At 37.4% G+C, this 20,675-nt stretch overlaps 1 protein-coding gene across 7 annotated transcripts in view; it reads right to left on the bottom strand.

Annotated features, from left to right (window-relative positions):
- The window catches only part of LRRFIP2 (LRR binding FLII interacting protein 2), a 118,491-nt gene that overhangs the window by 58,837 nt on the left and 38,979 nt on the right, over nucleotides 1–20,675 (bottom strand). For 3 of the 7 annotated variants that reach the window (XM_082664500.1, XM_082664499.1, XM_082664503.1), the window contains exons 4-14: nucleotides 20,238–20,288; nucleotides 13,691–13,747; nucleotides 13,548–13,592; nucleotides 10,296–10,364; nucleotides 7,729–7,770; nucleotides 6,195–6,260; nucleotides 4,821–4,895; nucleotides 3,466–3,513; nucleotides 3,340–3,384; nucleotides 2,428–2,475; nucleotides 1,920–1,976 (exon numbers count right to left, since the gene is read on the bottom strand). The exons of 2 other annotated variants lie outside the window; for them this stretch is intronic. In XM_082664500.1, the coding sequence (XP_082520626.1) occupies nucleotides 1,920–1,976; nucleotides 2,428–2,475; nucleotides 3,340–3,384; nucleotides 3,466–3,513; nucleotides 4,821–4,895; nucleotides 6,195–6,260; nucleotides 7,729–7,770; nucleotides 10,296–10,364; nucleotides 13,548–13,592; nucleotides 13,691–13,747; nucleotides 20,238–20,288 (603 nt within the window). The remainder of the gene's footprint in view (nucleotides 1–1,919; nucleotides 1,977–2,427; nucleotides 2,476–3,339; nucleotides 3,385–3,465; nucleotides 3,514–4,820; nucleotides 4,896–6,194; nucleotides 6,261–7,728; nucleotides 7,771–10,295; nucleotides 10,365–13,547; nucleotides 13,593–13,690; nucleotides 13,748–20,237; nucleotides 20,289–20,675) is intronic. 2 more of the 7 variants (XM_082664501.1, XM_082664502.1) reach the window with 2 other exon arrangements.

Here is a 20,675-nt window from a genome sequence, read left to right as displayed (position 1 = left end):
TGATTCTTACTGTCCTTTATTCATTCCTATGCAGCAGGTGGAGATATTTCTAATATCACCACACAGTTTTCTTCCTCTTTCACCAGCAGTGGAAGACTCATCTTCAATATATGTAGGTTGCCTCCATTCTGACATCACTAAGAAACCATTCTGGCATCACTGGGATAATACCTCTGAGCCCCCTTGCAAATGAAAGAGCATTTAGCCAGCACACACGGACAAGATTCTACACTTGACTGAAAATATTACCATAATTTTGTTTGCAAGGGACCATCACAGTTGGGACACTAAAAATGCTACCAGGCCCAAGAACTGCCAAGTGGAATTTTATTACCCGGTGGGTTAAAAGTAAACTTCCTCCTCATGTGAAAACATACCTGTAATAACTTTTATCTCCTTAAACATCCGTGTAATAACTTTTTGTTAGCTATCAGAGTAGAATTCTTGATAAGTGCCACTTGGAAATGGCAGAAGAAATGAGCCAAACATATATGTAGAAGAAAGTCCATATATCTCACCTATTCCACTCCACAAAGTAACCTATGTTGACCATTAAGAAACTGCTTAATAATTTCTCCAATTTTGACACTGTCAAGAATAACAAGGTAGTTCCTAAAGTCATCATTTGTTATTGAAAATGTTAATTATTAGAGTTTTTTGGTGGGTAATATGGCAATATATAGCATAATTTAAATGTAAATACTCTGATTCCCATCATTTCATAATTAGCAATTTACCATGCAGATCTACTCATACAAGTCCACAAAAATATACCTGCATAAGCATGTTCATTGTACAAGTGTCTGTAGTAGCAAAACTCTGACAACCTAAATGTCCATCAAAACAGGAGCAATTTTTCAAATTTACAGCCCAGGCACTAATGGAATGATCCATTGCCATTAAAAAAAAATGTGCTGACATAAACCTATCTCCAAGAGGCACTCAGTGGAAACAGTAACGGACATGGTTTACTTTTTTAAATCTTTTAAATGTCAAAAAAAGAATGAAAAAAAAAAAAGGACTGACAAAAAAATGAAATAGATCTTTATATACTGATTTGAAAAGATACTTTGAGTAAAGAAAACAAGTTGAAGAGCAGTATGTATACAAGTCCTTTACATACTGTTCAAATAAAGGACACTCATATATACATGAAATATCTCTGAAAGGATATACAAGAACAGAGGTTGCATTTGGGGAATGGATATAGGAGGAAAGGGTCAGAGAACTTTTATTTTGTACTTTCCTTAAGCTAATATTACATTTATAAATTTTTAAAAAAGTTTGCGGGCCTCTCACTGTTGTGGCCTCTCCCGTTGCGGAGCACAGGCTCCGGACGCGCAGGCTCAGCGGCCATAGCTCACGGGCCCAGCCGCTCCGCGGCATGTGGGATCTTCCCGGACTGGGGCACGAACCCGTGTCCCCTGCATCGGCAGGCGGACTCCCAACCACTGCGCCACCAGGGAAGCCCTGGAGCAATTTTTAAAAGCTGACTTATTTGATTTCTTCTCCTCCCACTCCACTGATTGACAGGCTGGTAAGCAAGTGAAATGGTTCAATGTAGGAAGTAGACATGAAAAGGAGGAAGGAAAAGGATAGGGCAACCAACTCATAGTCTAAATTATCACCACTGAGAAGACAAGAATTTCCACACAAATGACAGTTATATATAAATTTTTTTAAAAATTCTAATGGCACTGGTTCCAGACTCATTTAAGAAATTACGTGCTTAAGTCACGTTCATACAGAAACCACCCGTTAGGACAAATTAGTTCTTGAGTTTGTGTACTGAAGCAAAATGATAATCCATGCACAACAGAGTGAAACACACCACATCCTCAATATTCTGAATGGTGAGTACAGATTAATGAAACAATCAAAAGTGTCTATAAAGCATGCAAAGAGACTAGACAGCTCACCACAGGACTGCTTCGGGCTGAACTTGTTCTTGATGAGTGAAAACTGTATTCAGATGGCTATAAAGTTTCCAAGAAGAAAGGTTTTACAATTAACGATCAGCTCCTTTTCCTGCTGGGAATACATCAGTGCCCCTGGACCTAACTCGCCCCTGGCTCTCAGGTGAAGATAACTGCTCCTCCCCGGCCTGAACTCTTCTTCACTCCCACCACCCTCACCATCCAGCAGCCCATGGCAGGAGGGAGAAGAAAGGCCCTGAGAAGCGCTGTTCCCAGCCTCTTCCTAAGGAACTAATGAGCCAGAAAAGAGGTTTCTCTACTTGTATTGCCTTCATGCTTTAAGCCACAGTTTCCAGCAGGTGCCTTCTCGCAGCTTGGGTGAGAGCCACCATTGTCAAGCTGATGGATCACAGCTTGTAGAGTAATTATAGGTCAGATTAAATGACTCTGTAAGTAAACTGTGCCCACCTACACACCACCCTCCTCACCACCTCCACCTGCTTAGACTTACAGTTCGAGAACCATAAGGGTTATATAATCCACCATCATACAACGACGCCTAAAGAACAAAGGAAATGCCATTTATCTATTCAGCATCAAAGTTATTTTGAAAATGACATAACTTCTTTGCAGTACCTAGTTCCAAAAGTTTTGAAGAATGGTGTTAACGTGTACAGCCTCCTGAGGTGGTAACACTCATTTATGTATGCATAAATTCCTGCGTTAGCCTCATTAAAACTTCAAACTCACACTTCATTTAAAAAGCACCACTGGTTACAGCACTGCCTTTCATCATCACGTTATGAAATTAGGAGAACATTTACGACTTTATTCTCTCAAAAGAGGAAATAAAACAGAAAAGAAAGTAAGGTACAGAAAAGAAAGTGAGGTACAGAAAGCATTTTGCCCACTGTTACGATAAAATTAAGTACAAAGCCTCAGGTTCCCAGTCCACTAGAACAGGCCACAAGACAACAAACAACAGCTTGAAAGCAACCAATTCCAACTCGCACATTACACAGAGCTACTGTTTTGTCTTTCTAGTCAGCTGGCTCCATTAGAGTCTAGTATTAACATGGCCAAGGCCACAGCTGTTCCCCCCCAAAATATGACACCCCATGCATGGGCAGCCATCTCACAAAAGTATGCAAGTGTAGTGCAACCCATGCAAGTCTACCTCCTCTACAGGAAGCCGATTCTAAGCAAGGGCCTACCAACAGCCAAGCAGTATCTACTGCTATGATATGCTCATTTTTGCTCCTCAAAAGTTTTGTATTTTAAGCACAGGCAGCACAGTCTGCAGTACACATAGCATTAAAGCCATGTGTCCTTGACTATTCTGGAGGAAAGATGGCAAGCCAGAGTCAGCACCGTGACAATGGCCCCACCAGGAGTACACACGTTGGAAGAGGAAAATACACACCAGACTGGCACTTCTCAGAAGACCAGAATTTGCAGTAGGGGAGGCCTATGGAGAAAGCACATGATTTAACCCAAAGAAAAGCAACTGATAGCTATGAAGGCACCATACTCCCCAGGAAGTACTAACCCTGTAGCTCTTAGATGTTGCCAGAGGGTCACTGTATAGGGAAGAAGACTGATAAGAAACAAAACAAAATAAAACAAAACAAGCAAAAAAAAAAAAAAAAAAAGGAAAAAAGAAAAGGAGAATCAGCCTCACCATCATGCAAGTAGAAGACAAATTTATTTTATACTCCATAATTCATTAGTAATTCTTGAGTGTTTAAGGCAGTTAAGTGACACACAATGTGAGAAAAACTTAATCATTAGAAATCTCTTTGAATACCAATTTTAAGGGATAAGAAAGAAAAACACTCGGAATAGTTTCCTATAAATGGGTAAGTCCTATTGGTCTTTGAACATTAGTGTTAGGAGATGGGATGGGCACCTAAGAAAACACTCAGGAAAAGAGGGCCATGGCACAGGGAGTGTGGCAAACAGTGTCCACATCCCAGTCCCCAGCAGCTCCTGCGACATCTAATGGGCTTATCCTGATTATTGGGGAACCAGGTAAATGAGCTCTGAGTTATTGCTATAAACACTCTCCCAAATAGATTAGAAAACGTGTATTTCACAACAAGCCATGGACCAAGTGCCTTACTTTAATTAGATAAATTGTACTGGTCACAATGAATCCACACACTAACAAGGCACAGCATTTTTAAAAAAGGAATTAAATCTTTTTCCTGATGTCATCTCAAGACACAATTTTCAGTTTTTTTCACCAAGCCCAATCAGACATGGAAAATAAGATACATAAATATCTAAGTTATGTTTTGACAACTGAATTATTTCAAATGCACTATGCGCTATATATTTAAACATGTGTTTTAAATGTATGATGTGCCAAATGCCTTGTAAAAACAAGAGATTCTAACATTAAATACAATTACATTCTTCTCATCCCACGTACAGTTTAAATTTTCACATGTATATTTTTAATAAAAGGGCATACACTGTGATATGTACTGATGCCTACAACTTATTTTGAAATGCATCCCCCCAAAAAGATGGACTGATGGATGGATAGAGGGACAGCTGGACAGATAATTACATGATAAAGGAAATATAGTAAAATATCAATTGTAGAATCTGAGTGGTAGGTACGCAGGTGGCTACTATAAAATTCTTTGAACTTTTTTTATATGTTAAATATTTTTCATTAAAAAAACTGGAAAAAAATGGTACTCATTTTAAATATGGTGATTCAATAGTTCCCATTATTTAAAGATACACTCACACAGACTATGTGAATTCAGTTCCCACAAACTAGTATATACACAGCCATTCACAGATTAGTTCTAACTAGTCAAAATGCAACAGGGGATTAGAAATGTGTTGAAGTTGGATAAAACACACGAAGCCAAAAAACTTGTGACAAACCCGAGTATAGTAGGCAGAAGTGGGTTTGCTATGGCTAAGACTGCTATAGTTTCTCTGGTCAAAGTAGAGGCCACTCTGCAAAAAGCAAAATTAAACACATTTTTCTTAGCTTAAATGCTGTTAACCTAAAAACATAGAGGCAAAATCGGATATTGCCAAAACCCTTCTGCTCCAAAACAATGATTTTAAAGCATTGAATCATATTAGGTGAAAGTGAAAATAACAACTATTTCAGGTCTCTCAAAAAAGATTAATATTTAAAAAATATTAATATTAAAATATTAACTATTTTCAAACCAAGTCATTGCTAATTTTTTTTTTTTACTTTAAAAACAAGAGTATAAACTCTCAGACAAAATGGAATGGAAATAATAAATGATTTATTCTCATGTCATACTTAGGAATGTCCTTGAAAAACCCAGGATGAATGAATAATTACCTTTTATAATCTATTTAGCAATGCCACAGAAATCATTAAAGTTATTTTTTCAAAACTCCTGGCCCTGCCCGAGGCACCAGGACTCACCTCTCCCCAGAGCTCCCAACACTGCCCCCACCAGGGCATCTCACTAATATCCTCTCCATTTCATTCTCTCCCCCTTCCTCACTGCTACCAGCCAAAGTCTCCCAACCCTCTCTCCACCCCACCAATGGTCAGAACCCTGCCCATGGGAACCTTGAGTTAGCAGGGAGCTTAGGACTGTACTTCCTCTGCCAGTGCTGTAGCAACCTGACAGGAAAGAGGTGTTCCTAGCACCCCAAATGGGCATTCTAGACATTTTTTCCTCCACAGAAATGTTTAGCAAGGTCTGCTGGAATGGAGAGCACTATTAGTTCCGTAGTTTAATTACGTTATTGGTTGAAGAGTCTTCTGCAAGACAGCATGGGAACTCTGCCATTGTGTACTTTATTGTTTCTACCAGAAAATTAATTTCAAGTTCCCAAAATTATAAAATCTATAAAAACAATCATTCAGAATGAAACCTATATATGACTTTGGTACTACTTATAATACCACAACTAAATCAATTCAAATTTCTAAAATAGGTATAAGAATCTCACTAAGCCTATTCTTAAGGTATAGTCCTCCAAAGGACAGTTCATACATGAAAATACATTGTTAATGAACTTCGTGGGACACTTTCCTAATGCTAGCCACTAGGGTTAGATATATTAACTTGATATTAAATCTTGTAAATGAAAACAAAATTATTTTTAAATAAGTTCTGATAAGTCATGTTTCAGTATATTATCAAGTTTCAATAATGCCTTAAGAGCACACCAGTGCAGTCATAATTCTTCAGTTCTGTAAAAGTGATCAGTGAATTTTACAGCCACACAAAATACTGTGATATGAGACACAACAGAACTAACCAGTGGGTCTTTATGAGAACCAGAAGATCTCTTCTTCATTCCATCAGAGTGACTGTCAGAATGATTCTGGAAGTAAATATTGAATACAAGGATCATATAGTGAAGTTTAAAAATAATTTAATAAAATTCATCTTAAAATCATACACAGAACGATCCACCTGAGACAGAGTAACCTACAGGCACTCTATTTCCCACCTGTTAGTAAATGATTCACTGCCCTTGACTGGCTAAGACACACAGCCTCTCTACACACCTGCATTCCCCCTCACCTCCCCTGTGCCATCCAGCTCAGTGTCTAGTCAACTAAAAACTTAATTAGGACTCAGAGCCAGGCAGGATATTTGTGGGGACCCTCACCCCACACCTCATTTGAGCCCCTGCCCATGGGACTATCTTCTTTAAAAAGGTATGAGTGACAAGAGAGTCTACTTCCTTCCACAGTCCTCCTTACCTAAAGGCCAAAAAGCAATCCCGTTCATCAATCAAAACAAGATTGAGAACAGAAAACATAACATTGTACTGCCCAAGACAGTCAGTCCTCTTAACCCAAGTTAGTGGTCCCACAGCATGTGCTGCTCAGAGGAAAGCAGCCAACATGGTATGTATGGATTTTCTCGAGTAGCAGCAGCATCATTAGACAATAATCTGACATCTGAGTCCTTTGAAGATAGCACCGTCTCAACACATAATTTCTCCTAGGAGTACAGAGCCAAGTGTATGTGAGGGGATAGAGGACAGCAATACTACTAAACTGGTCCATTGGTAGACAAGAAGTCCAATCTAGGTATGCACCGTTGGCCTGTAATGAGGAGGTGCAGCTAGAAGGGTCCTAGCTATTAACAGTCTGCTCTACGCAAATCATCTGAAACATGCACAGCTAGATCCTGAATCAGTAATTATACACTCATTTTTCTTTTTAGAATATGCATATCTTTCCTTTTATATATTACCCTGAACATTTAAGAGCTGCTGATATAGTCTAGCAACTCAGGCAATCTATTGACATATTAACCCAAGAAAAACATGCGATAACTAAACTTCCTTGGCCAAAATGACATACCATAAAAAAACCAAATCAAGCAAAAAATGAGTGGATGTAACTGATGCTTCAGTTATCATCTGTCACTGCTGGATGCTTTCACACCTGCTGGCTTGTGACACAGAACATGAAACACAGTAGGGCCTGTGCTGCCTTAGTTCAGTATGTATAAAAACACTGCTGGAAACATGTCTTCCAGGTCAATGAGTATGTGTCAGCTGGGTGGCTCATTATTTTAAGAAAAGATACTACTGCCAATCTTAGTCCTAAATAGGGAAGCAAATAATTTTTATCTGATCCTGATATTCTAAAAGACAACGTTATTCAAGTGCTAAATTATGCCACAATTGCACAACACTAGATTTTGCTTTGTTAGTCATACATTTCCCCCAAACATCATAACAAACCTATGAAAAAGTCATAATCTATATTTAGCATCATCAGGTGTTTATAAAGTAAAACTCTACATTGAACATGAAGTTATGCACTACATACTAATGATGAAAGTCTTGACGATGTATCCTTGAAAGCATCATACTGGATTTCAGGAAAAGGTGAAAGTTGGTTGTATTTCCAAAATCAGAAATATAAGGAGGGGAAAAAGTAACATTCATAAAATTATTAAAAATCCAGCAGTATTTTAAAAGCCCAAAATTATTAAACACAAAGGCTGTGACATTTGAATTAAAGAATATTCTTCCCCCTCATTCTTTCCTAGTATAGGTTATTGCTAAACTATACGTACAGCAAAAACTGCATGTTCTCTTTCAGAAACAGAATTTATAATCAGTAATGGTGAGATGATTCATCCCAGTACACTATAGCACAAAACACCCAAGGAAGCCTTTAAATGCAGGAATTAAGCATTCTGAAGTCAAAAGATGTTTTACTTTTTCTTATTGTGTCTGTCACCATCGTTTTCCATTATTTGAAACATGGCAAAAGCAAGGCATGGAGAGGCAATGAAGCAGGATCACATAACTAGTATAATAAAGCTTACAAAAAAAACAAAAACAAAAAGCAAACAAGCAAAAAAACAATTGCGGCATCAAAAGGGGGAGAGTTCTCTTATATCTGCTTGTGCACACACCTGAAAAACTTCCTTCCTCAAGAACTTTCTCTACGAAAAACAGTGAACAAAACTAGAAACTTGGCCAGAGTAAAGTGTGGATTACATACATTTATGACAAGACCAGAAAAACCACATTTCACGTAGGGTCTTTACAAAAATAATATGTGTAACACCACATTTCAAATCCAAGAAACTGAACTAAATAGTAACTAACTACTCAGATTTGTGGTTTCCTAACTTTATTTTTTAAGCATTCTAGCTCAGATTTTTTTAAGCAATCTGACCCAGAAGAGCAATGTACAAAACAATAAAACAATGCATAAAACAAAAGCAATAAACAAGTTCCTCAGGTAGTTTGGTAAAAATATCTTTCTTTGGCAACTTTTATACCCATTTAGGATTCTAGGGAACACTATTCAAGAACCTGATCTAAAGTAATGTTTTCCTAAGTGTGGACTGCAACTCATTAGTAGTTCATAAAATCAATTTATGGGTTCAACCAGCATTAAAAAAAAATAAAATAGAAGAGAAAATACTAGAGTTTATCATGTACAGTAAGAGTAAATACTATTTTGTGAAACTTCTGTTTCTATAATATATTTTATATACTTATATACATACAAACACACAGGCATATGTCTGCATATGTATACTGGATTTTGGTGTAAAATGCATTCCTTTTATAGAGGTCGCAATTTTAAAAAGCTTAAAATAGACTAGAAGATCAAATTATATAGTGTAGTTCTAATAAAGCACTAAAATAATAGTTCAGATAGAACAAAGGCCTTCCCTTCATGCCCAATGAGATGGTCATGTACAAAAGATATTGCAGGACCCCCCGAAAATATACTTCATAAGTATAAGGCTAAGTGGTATAATTTTAACACCAGTGTAAATTCAGTGAAAATGATATTGCAATAAATACTAGAAAGTGCTGGAGCAAAATATCTGCATTTGCATGCTTTTCTTATATTATCTTGAAAACAGAATATAAAGAGTGTTATTACATGTGTAAAAAAAATCTTGTTTATCCAGAATTTTCTAAAATGCCTAAGGGTGTGCCTTTGGTGGTAAATGATGTGTAATGGTAAAATGTCACTGTGGTGAATAACATTTCACTGAAAATAAAGTTCCTTCTCTATGGAAGTTTCACTTAACGTCTTTTCTCAGTTAACAAAATATCTTTTTTGTTTAAAAAAAACCCCATGACCAAAACATGTATTTCTCAAGTCACACATTCTTGCATATAAACTATTCCATTCTCCCAACCAGATAAGTTCATTGACGGGATCAGTCATGTCTTATTAGTTCTTCTCATCCTCCCTGTAACACGAATAGCCTTTTGCAAAAGCTTAAGATTTAACAAGTTGAACTGAAATTGACCTATTTTGATTTTCCTTTTCCAAAATACAATGCAGAGCTCATATAGTTTAATTAATTAATTTATTTGGCCATGCTACACCGCTTGTGGGATCTTAATTCCCCAACCAGGGATTGAACCCAGGCCCTGGCATTGGAAGAGCGGAGTCCTAACCACTGGACCGCCAGGGAATTCCCTCAGGTAGTTTTAAAAATTGCTGAATCTGGTAGAAAAAATCCATAACTTGGACAACCCACTTGCTACTAGAACAACTGAGTAAACAAAAAGAATCCTCCAATATGTGCCAGTTGGTATTTATGTTATTTAAAAACAAATGATTCATCAAAGGAGGGAGAACTGAAAATATTAAGGGCTCTAGCTAAATAAAATGTTTCCAAACTTGCTATTATAATCTATCCAAAAATGTTTCTTTTAACACTCAGAAAAAGTTACCTCAAACTTTTCATTTGGAAATTAAATTTTTAAAAAGTACAGAAAACAGGTTGTAGAAACAAAGTTCAGCAGGTGTTCATTTCTGTTAGAATGGACCTATTTCTCAAGCCGCCAGGACTCTGTGAGTCAACAGTGAACGCACAATACTAACACGGCACATTTCTCTGGGCTACACACCATGATGCCTTTCCTTTTGGGTGTACTGGCTCTGCTCCAATGTGTCCCCATTACGTCCTTCGATGGGTTCTTCCATGGAATTAAACAGTGTAGGAGTAAGTGACAAAACACAAATTGCAAGCATATTAAAATTAACTTCGTAAAAATTATACTAAGGCAACTGATATATAAATAGGAACTGATAAAAAAAACAGTAAAAATCTCCACCAATTAAAACTGCAATGTATCTCTACCACTCTGATTCAAGATCACCTCATCTTCTAATTTTGGATCTCTTCCTTATAGTCTTCTTGTATTTCACTGTATAAAGCAGTGACCAAGCACTTTGTAAGATTTTTTTTTTTTAAGGTAGATGTTTTTTAAAGAAACAGATTGTTTCAGTTCTAGACTCAGGGCTTTGATTTAATCTTCCTTCCCCAAACCTACCATTCAGTCTTGAACTATCTTTGCTCTTTCTATTTTTATGGAGAATGTCTATAACACTGTTACCATCTCCAGCCCAAATAGCTTCTGGCAGGACACCTTTCAAGAAAGCAGTACCTGCAAGTTAACTGGACAAAAGGAAAGATCAAAGTCCTAAGAATGTGGCATAAAACCATAAATACATCTGCCTCATATCCAGGTACATATATCTAATGTTCATATATCAAATACAAGGTCCAAAAGTCTTAGACATTTTAATATACAGCTCATAAGTTAAAAAAAAAAAAAACTGGCAGAGAAATACCAACCCCCCCCCCAAATAATATAGCAAATCCCAATAAAATTTAGGTCAGTGTTTTAAACCATCACAATTATTTTTACAGAGAACAAAAGTTGTCTACATATTTATTCAGTTTAATGTAGATGGTAAAGTTACTTTAAAAAGCAAATAATCTGATGCAAACTTAGAACTCCCAATATTATCTAGTTAAGAGAAAAAAGAAAAAAACTCTTATCTCAATTACATTTCTTTTAAACTATGTTATCAGTGAGCTTTCATTTCAAATCAGACATTTCCAGGAAAGTCTAAATATTTTAAATGTGCTAAATGTACACTCACACACAGTAAAGTTCCAAAGTCTCCTCTACAGGGTAAAATTTTTTGTTAATCTTTAAGTTTGCATACTGATTTTTTTAATTAGGAGCTTTACTCTTTTTCCCATAACAGCAAATTTTCATAATTACCATAATGAAATAAAATACTGTGAGAGTTCTAGTTATATCTTAAATTTATTTAATGATATAATTTCCATGAAATGAAAATCAACCTCATTACTTTATAGACACCCTGGATAAACAATTCCTTATTTATTTAATTGCAGGTTTCTTTTCTGTTTGTTTGCAGATGTTTTAAAGGCCCCTAAATTAGGTTGAACTTGGATGGTTTTACCATTAGGTTAAACTAATATATAATCAAGTTTTCCATACAAATTTAAAATAATTTGCTTGATAAAAACTGTGTGAAACTTCACACTATGAACATTACAATGAAAAGTAAAGGGAAAACTCATACGTTTTTTTGAAAAGAGGAAAGATGGGATTATTTTCAAAGCCCTTAAGGCTCAACTTTTAAGCTTCTGTTGACTAACTCCCTGTGAGAAAAAAAACAATATCTCCAGGGAGGAGCATGACAAGTTTTTCTTAAAGTATTTCTCAGCAAGATCAGCTTGGTGCTTTGTAACCACCTAGAGGGGTGGGAGGGAGATGTAAGAGGGAGGAGATAAGGGGATATATGTTTATGTATAGCTGATTCACTTTGGGGTTTTTTTTTTTTGTTTTGAGGTACACGGGCCTCTCACTGTTGTGGCCTCTCCCGCTGCGGAGCACAGGTTCCGGATGCGCAGGCTCAGCGGCCATGGCTCACAGGCTCAGCCGCTCCGCGGCATGTGGGATCTTCCTGGACTGGGGCATGAACCTGTGTCCCCTGCATCGGCAGGCGGACTCTCAACCACTGCGCCACCAGGGAAGCCCTGATTCACTTTGTTATAAAGCAGAAACTAACACACCACTGTAAAGCAATTACACTCCAATAAAGATGTTAAAAAAAAATAAAACAAAACAAAAACAAACAAACAAAAAAAAGTATTTCCCCTGCAAAACCATTCTTAAACTACTGATTAGATTTCTATAAAGGCTTTTTAATATTCTTATAAATCTAAATTTTTATAATTAACCAAAATACTTATGATTCAAGAATTAGTTTACTAACTTATTCTAAAAAGACAGTAGATTACATTCACCAATAAGAAATATAACCAGAGTAAAAGACTATTTAAGAATACAAACACATCAATAATTAGTATACCAGAACACACTCAGTTTAATATAGTGTATTTTTATACGTTATACAAGATAGGAAGAAAACTAGACCTGGGGAGAATTAACAAATATAGACCTTAGCAAGAAAGATAATTTTACTGATGAAAAATCTAGATGTAAGTACATATACAATATTATCAATGTGTAAATTAAAAAAGCATTGCTCTAAGGTTTAAAGCACAATTCTTTAAGAAGAGACTCAGTTTCCTGGCACAATATGCAAGCCTTTGATGAGCGATTTCTCATTTATCTTGATTTACAATGACGTACGCTAAAAACCTGAGACAAACTACAAAATGTTAATCAAAATGTTGAAGCATGATAATTTCTAAAAGTATGATAAGACAGGCATTTTTAAAATCAGAAGCGCAATTTTCCCACTGACTAAAACTATAATTAGTCACCCAAGCTCCAAAATAATAAATTTTATTTAATAAATTGTCATTTTAAAAAATATGAAAGTAGGAAAAATCTGAAAGCTAGAACCATGCCGATGTTATTCTATAAAATTAACCTTATTATGTTGTGATGGTTTTCCAAAATCAAAGGTCCTTTTATAGAAAGTGAATATATATGTTAATAGATGAAAATATTCATGATTTTAGAACTGATTTACTTACAGCAATAATTTGAAAGCATCATTTTCCAATGAAATAGCTTTGCCAATATTTCTGTGTTTTAAAGAAAGGCAGGGGCTTCCCTGGTGGCGCAGTGGTTGAGAGTCCGCCTGCCGATGCGGGGGACACGGGTTCGTGCCCTGGTCTGGGAAGATCCCACATGCCGCGGAGCGGCTGGGCCCGTGAGCCACGGTTGCTGAGCCTGCGCGTCTGGAGCCTGTGCTCCGCAACGGGAGAGGCCACAACAGTGAGAGGCCTGCGTACCACAAAAAAAAAAAAAAAAAGGCAAAGGGATAGCTTTGCTATGGGGGTGTAAACAACTTAAAATACCAACCCTGTGACTGCCAAGACTTCGAATGGACAACGCATCCTCAACTCCCTGATAAAAATAAAAACAAACATAGTGAAGGTGTGTGAGTGACTATGGCAAGTTGATGAGGAAAAGTATTAGAGGCAAGTTTGTAGGTTATTACAAACCAGAGAAGGACGATGATGACTGGACCGGTGGGAATACTTGGCCCTTTCCAACTCATCCTGGGAAAGGAGAAAGTACATGGAGAGTTAATCACTCAGCTGAGGGCTGTTGGTCAGAACAGCTGAGCACAGCAGCACCTTCCCCACAGCAGGCGGTAGGGACAGCTCAGTCTCAAAAGCTGGGTTTGGGGCTGCCATGTCCCTCAGTTGGAAAGAAAGTAGAAATAATCTTGGCAGTGTTTTTATTTGAACAAGTGTGTGTGTGTATCTATCATGTATCTGTCTGTCTGTCTGTCTATCTATATCTATCTATCTATCTATCTATGGATAGATAGATAGATAGATCTGACCACTTGTAGAAGGTACTCTATATATGACCAAGGGAGTTCAATGTACCAAGATAAAAATAAGCAAGTATACTTAAACAGAAATTGAGGTCAGCATTAAAAGCAGACTGTGATCTATTTTTTCATTATGATGTTTACCCAAGGCAGGAAGAAATGTTTATTTTATTACAGATGTGGTTTAAGGTGACAATGTGTTGCTTTAAAAAGATTTGGGTTATAATTTTGTGTTCATCGCAAAAAAAGTTTTTTCTTTTTCTTTTACCACTCTAACTGGAAAAGAAGAGAACAACTAAATGAAATAGCCCCTGACTGTGTGTTGTTAATATGAAAAACTACTTAAAATTAGAAGAAAACGAATAAATATTTCAGAATTGATAAAGTTACTCAAAGTTATGCCTTATGAAGATTGTTAAAAAAAACAAAAAACCTCCAAACAGTTGACTAATTAAACGTAATTCTAAACTTTTCCATATTCAGCTATTAGCACTGGAGCATTAAGTAGAGTCGTGAAATTAAATGACTAGTCCCTAGAACCTAATCAAGTGTAAGAAACTTCTGATCAGAATTTCAAAGTCCCAAGTGTTAAAGTAATTTGCATTGACAAAGAATCTACACAAAACTGTCCAGCTGAGTTCATAGCTAATCAACACTGCTTTTTCCAAAATGCATCAATCCTTCAACACCCCATGACGATACGGCACTATCATCATGCAGGCAGAGCAGACGGCTATGCCTGACCATTCATCTCAAATCCAGAAACAGTAATTCAACTGAAACACCACAATTTAATGTTTTATTTTGGTCATGATCTTTGAATACAAGTCCAAAAAACTCTTGGTTGTCATGTGCTGTGTACATTGATGCATTTGATCAAATCTGTTCAGAAGTCGGTTTATAAGCACCAGTATGATTCAATAATTCAATATCCAATATGGTGTTCTGATTTTTAGGAATTCATCACCGATTCACATTTTTGTTATGTAATAGACACATGTAATCTGTAAGGAGCCAAGCAAATTTCTTCCCTTTCTTTGATTATCAGGTGATATACCACAAAAGTTTGGGGAGCATGTGTGTTAGCCCAGCAGAGTAGGTACAGCTTATTAAGTGGTAACCAGTTCTAGGCTAGTTAGCTTGGTTAGTATAAAGAGTCTTGTGCTACACAGGCAAGTTAATTCTACATGCCCCCTCCCAGTATTATTTGGGGTACTAGGGTGACATACATGGTTTAATGCTCAATCTTTATTCTACCCTTTCTTTTCATTCCACCTACTACACAAGAGCACTCTAAAAAACCCGCCTCTACACATGAAAAGATACTCAACATCATTAATTATTAGAGAAATGCAAATCAAAACTACAATGAGGTATCACCTCACATCAGTCAGAATGGCCATCATCAAAAAATCTACAAACAATAAATGCTGGAGAGGGTGTGGAGAAAAGGAAACCCTTTTGCACTATTGGTGCCAATGTAAATTGATACAGCCACTATGGAGAACAGTATGGAAGTTCCTTAAAAAACTAAAAATAGAACTACCACATTACCCAGCAATCCCACTACTGGGGATATACCCTGAGAAAACCATAATTCAAAAGGACACATGTACCACAGTGTTCACTGCTACAGTATTTACAACAGCCAGGACATGGAAGCAACCTAAATGTCCATTGACAGATGAATGGATAAAGATGTGGTACAATGGAATATTACTCAGCCATAAAAAGGAAAGAAACGGGGTCATTTGTAGAGATGTGGATGGACCTAGAGTCTGTCATGCAGAGTGAAGTAAGCCAGAAAGAGAAAAACAAATATCGTACATTAATGCATATATATGGAATCTAGAAAAATCGTACAGATGAACCTATTTGCAGGGCAGGAATAGAAATGCAGACGTAGAGAACGGACATGTGGACACAGGGGGGGAAGGGGAGGGTGGGACAAATTGGGAGATTAGGTTTGACATAAATACACTACCATGTGTAAAACAGATAGCTAGTGGGAACCTGCTGTATAGCTCAGGGAGCTCAGCTTGGTGCTCTGCAACGACCTAGATGGGTAGGATGGGTGGGGGAAGGGGGAGAGGGAGGTCCAAGAGGGAGGGGATATAGGTATACATATAACTGATTCACTTAATTGTACAGCAGAAACTAACACAACATTGTAAAGCAATTTTACTCCAATAAAAAATTAATTAAAAAGAAATTAAAAACCTGCCTCTAAAGAGCACAGCCCATTAAAGATGCAGCAGACAGATGAATTCATATTTATTCTTAATTATACCTATTATAAAAATAATCCTAAATAACAATATCTTATTAAGTATTGATATACCCCTAGATTTACACAGCTTTCTTTTTAGCCCCATTTGAAAAAAATGGCCTAAAAGGAGTTCAGAAGAACTACGGAATAAAATGTAAACCCATACAGGCTGGTTAATTTAAACTGAGAGAATACAGGTTATTCCATAGTCATAAACGACCCCTTAAACAACCACTATCCAACAGGACTTTCTGTGACAATGGAAATGCTCTATGTTTGTGCTGTCTAGTATGGTAGCCACTAGCCACATGTGGCTACTGAGCACTTGAACTGCTAGAAGTACAACTGAGGAGAGAAATTTTTTACTTTAATCAATTTAAATCCAAATCTAATTATCCACATATGGCTAGTGGCAACCATACAAACAGTAAGGGAAGCTCAAAGCAAATTCTCATTACACCAAAAAAGACTCAAAGCACACATTTTACTAAGAGTCTGCCATGGAGCGCTACTCTTCTACAGAAAGGCAGGTATTCAGGTAGTCTTAAATTACTCCCTCTACCTGGAATACTTTTGCACAGTGGCAAATAGGAAGAAACAGAAGGAAACCCTTGTATAAAAGAAAAGACCCTAGCACCAACTCTAGAATTATTTTTAACAGCTAGAGGATTCTTAAAGATCATCTAGTCTGGGCTTCCCTGGTGGCGCAGTGGTTGAGAGTCCGCCTGCCGATGCAGGGGACATGGGTTCGTGCCCGGGTCCGGGAAGATCCCACATGCAGCAGAGCGGCTGGGCCTGTGAGCCACGGCCGCTGAGCCTGCGCGTCCGGAGCCTGTGCTCCGCAATGGGAGAGGCCACAACAGTGAGAGGCCCGCGTACCAAAAAAAAAAAAAAAAAAGATCATCTAGTCTGATCCCTTCATTTTACAGTACAAAAAACCCTGCAGCACAAAAAGATTAGGAATCAACAAAGTCAGAAAGCTGGGATCAGCATTCATATCTTCTAACTCACCAGACCATTGAACCTATACCGGCTAAATCCAGACTGATTACATAGAAAGAACATGAAGAAAATGGCAAGGTATCCCGGTTTTTACTCAGAGCTTTCTCCTCCTCTGGAATACAAAAAAAGAAAAAAAAAAAAAAGCTTCCTTTTGCAGGTATTTCTGGGATAGTATTGAAACTGCCAATTGGCTTTTCTTGAATTACTAGCATCAGAAAGCCAATAGAAAAAAATTCAGCAAACTGTGTTCTTAGGTACCAATTACAAGGCAGAGTATCCCTCTCTTCCACGTCAGGAAAACAAAACACTTTCATTGTCCTGTGAGTCTCCTTATTAGTTTAAAGGATCCAAAGCTGAACGAACAGGACAATGCCTTTAAAGATGGATATTTATCGTTAAAGCTTTCTGGAAAATTATGTTTTGATACATTCAAGTTAAATTAATGGAAATAAAACATATTCTGTTTTTTTTTTTTTTTTCGCGGTACGCGGGCATCTCACTGTCGTGGTCTCTCCCGTTGCGGAGCACAAGCTCCGGACGTGCAGGCCCAGCGGCCGTGGCTCACGGGCCCAGCCGCTCTGCGGCACGTGGGACCCTCCTGGACCGGGGCACGGACCCGTGTCCCCTGCATCGGCAGGAGGACTCCCAACCACTGCACCACCAGGGAAACCCCATATTCTGTTTTTAAAAGTTCACTTGGAGTGAGGATGAAGTGGTTTTATTAAAAAAAAAAAAAAAGCCCACAACCCTGTGAATACACCTGGCCATCTTCTCTGACAACAAATACTTAATTCAAGGCTGCAGCCATTCCCTCAGTTTTAAATTAGGAAACTTGAGAAACTGCATTTACTCTTTCAGGTCACCAACACGCCACTGCTTCAGACATCCAGTTTATAAACAGAAGCACTGGCTAACCTAAGACCAATTGGAAGCCCGGAGAGACATAGGCCCTTTTCTTCTTGGTCCTTCTACCTCCCGCTCCATTATTAGCACATGGGGCACCCTCTCATCCCTTAGAATTCTGCGTCTGTCACAACGAAGCAAGTTGTTTACTTCACCAATCCTTTATCACCTATCTATAAAATGGAGATAATGTACCTATCTTATAATGGGGAACGAGCACATATATAAAAAGCATGAGCACAGTGCTGGCACACAGATATGCACTCAACAATAGCTTCATTCCTGAGCCTCACGCCCTTGGGTTCCCTATTCACATCCCAACAGCCTACCCCCAGACGAAAAAGTAATAAAATTAGGAGAAATTATTAATATAGGAAGATTCTCCCTTCTAATAACTGACAATCCAATTGTTTGTATATACATTATTTCATTATAAATTTATTAGTAATTTATATTTTATATTGTGACTATCACATGCCAACTTATACTATAAGCTCATAGACAGAAAGCAGCCAGAGAGACAAGGATAAGGTAAGAAGTGAGAGGAAAAATCAGTTTTAAAGCAGTAAAAGCAAGTGTCAGAAGGGGTTAGAGTGTTAATTATTCCCATCCGAAACTAAACCCCACCTTCCCTGCATGTCCAAATCCTACCTATTACTGAAGACTTGGGTTAGTTGCCACCTGCATTTTAAGCCTCTAACCCCCTTCCATGAAAATCTAGCATGTTCACTGCCTGACCTGCACACCTTTCACAGAGATAAAAAATATGTTTATTTTCATGGCCTTTAAACATAGGAATCACATATTAAACTTCTAACTTAGACTTTTCTTCTCATTTAATGTTTTGGTCTGCCCTAAGACATTAAACTCTTAGGCAATTTAATTTGAGAACTATTATACATAATTAAAAGAAGAAATTAGTATTTCCATTTTTGTAAATAAAACCGATTTCTTATATTCACACCAAACATTTTTAAGACATCATCAGTAATATTAAGCCAGTTACATGCAGAAGACACTCTAAATAAAAATCATTAAGCTAGCTTTAGTAACAAGAAAGGACAGGTTCCACTCCAAAATAACAAACACATACATGAGGATTCGCTTAATTTTAAGCAACCAAACATCTTTTTTCTCTCTTTTCTAAAATATCACAATGAGAAGTATGATAAAGTTTTAAATGTGTAGGTCAATACAGTCATAACTATTTTCATTCTGGGTATACCTTAGAATGCTATTCTAGAAGGGATTTGTTTATGCAAGTTGCTTGTTTAGCAACAATTAGATAGTGGTTCTTAACCTCTTAGGATCACAGACTCCTCTGAGAATCTGATGATAAAAATGCCTGTGGGCATTTCACATGAAAACATACATATACTCAAATCCTTGCCTGAGATTTTAAAGCTTCATGCCCCATCCCCCATGCCTATTCACATACCAAGCTAACAACCCCTGCAACAGGAGGCAGCTGGGAGACTTATCAACACTGAAAAAAGTTCAAATTTAAGAATGATTCACAGTAACTAACACTCTACTGGTTGCAGTTTGTTCTTGTAGCTAACAAATTTGGGAGTGATGGTAAAACAAAAAAAGTAATTTTCAGAGGAAATGAAAGAATGACTTGGGTCATCCCTCAATGAAAACCCTGCTGACTTAGTTTTTTTAAAAAAAGAGAGAAAGGAAGAAGGGAACAGGGAAGGCGAGGCGGGGTGGAGGGCGGTGGAAGGAATGAGAGGGGTAGAGGGACAAATCTGAGGGACAGAAGAACAAACCCATAGAAAGAAAACACATTCATCTACTCAATCTTTCTTGGTCAGGAGCATTCATGAGATGAGTGTGAGGCTGTAACTAGAACAGAAATGGCTGGACTCCAAGCACACACTTGGTCCACTACAGGCAGAAGAGACACTCTCTGACCTTTAGGTTCAAACATGACAAACACTCCTACTTGGCAAACGATTAGTCAATGTTTTACTTTGAGACTGCATATTTCAGCAACTGATCACAACATGCAGGGCAGGCAATCCTGGCCTACCAGCCACTTCTGAATCTGTCCCCATTTCCGATCAAAGGAATGATAAGAGTGCTACAAATGCAAAAGTTTCATAAACTAAAGCATCCAACATACTGCATTCTATGAAAAGTCTTAAATTAATCACATACATTTGCCCTGAACAGCAATGATTGTTAATTCAAAGTTGTTACACATTCAAAATACAGAACATACTAAGCTAAATATGCTCAATAATAGAGATATATGGTCCTCTGTAGTTTAGAGAACTATAAATAAAACTTATACTTAATAACTGTATCCTTATAATTTTAGGAGTATAAAAGACAATACATTGTCACATTTTCATTTCAAGCCAAGAATTGCATTCATATTTGAAGCTATGAGGTTAAAAAATTTAGCAATATATTAACTGCTTTTGGTTTTGTTTTTGAGCTGTGACAATATGGACTCTATGCACAT

This window comes from Grampus griseus, assembly GCF_964374135.1.
Source record: "Grampus griseus genome assembly, chromosome: 10".
NCBI lineage: Eukaryota > Metazoa > Chordata > Mammalia > Artiodactyla > Delphinidae > Grampus > Grampus griseus.
Note: the sequence above shows the minus strand (reverse complement) of the source record. Positions and strands in the feature narration are given on the sequence as shown.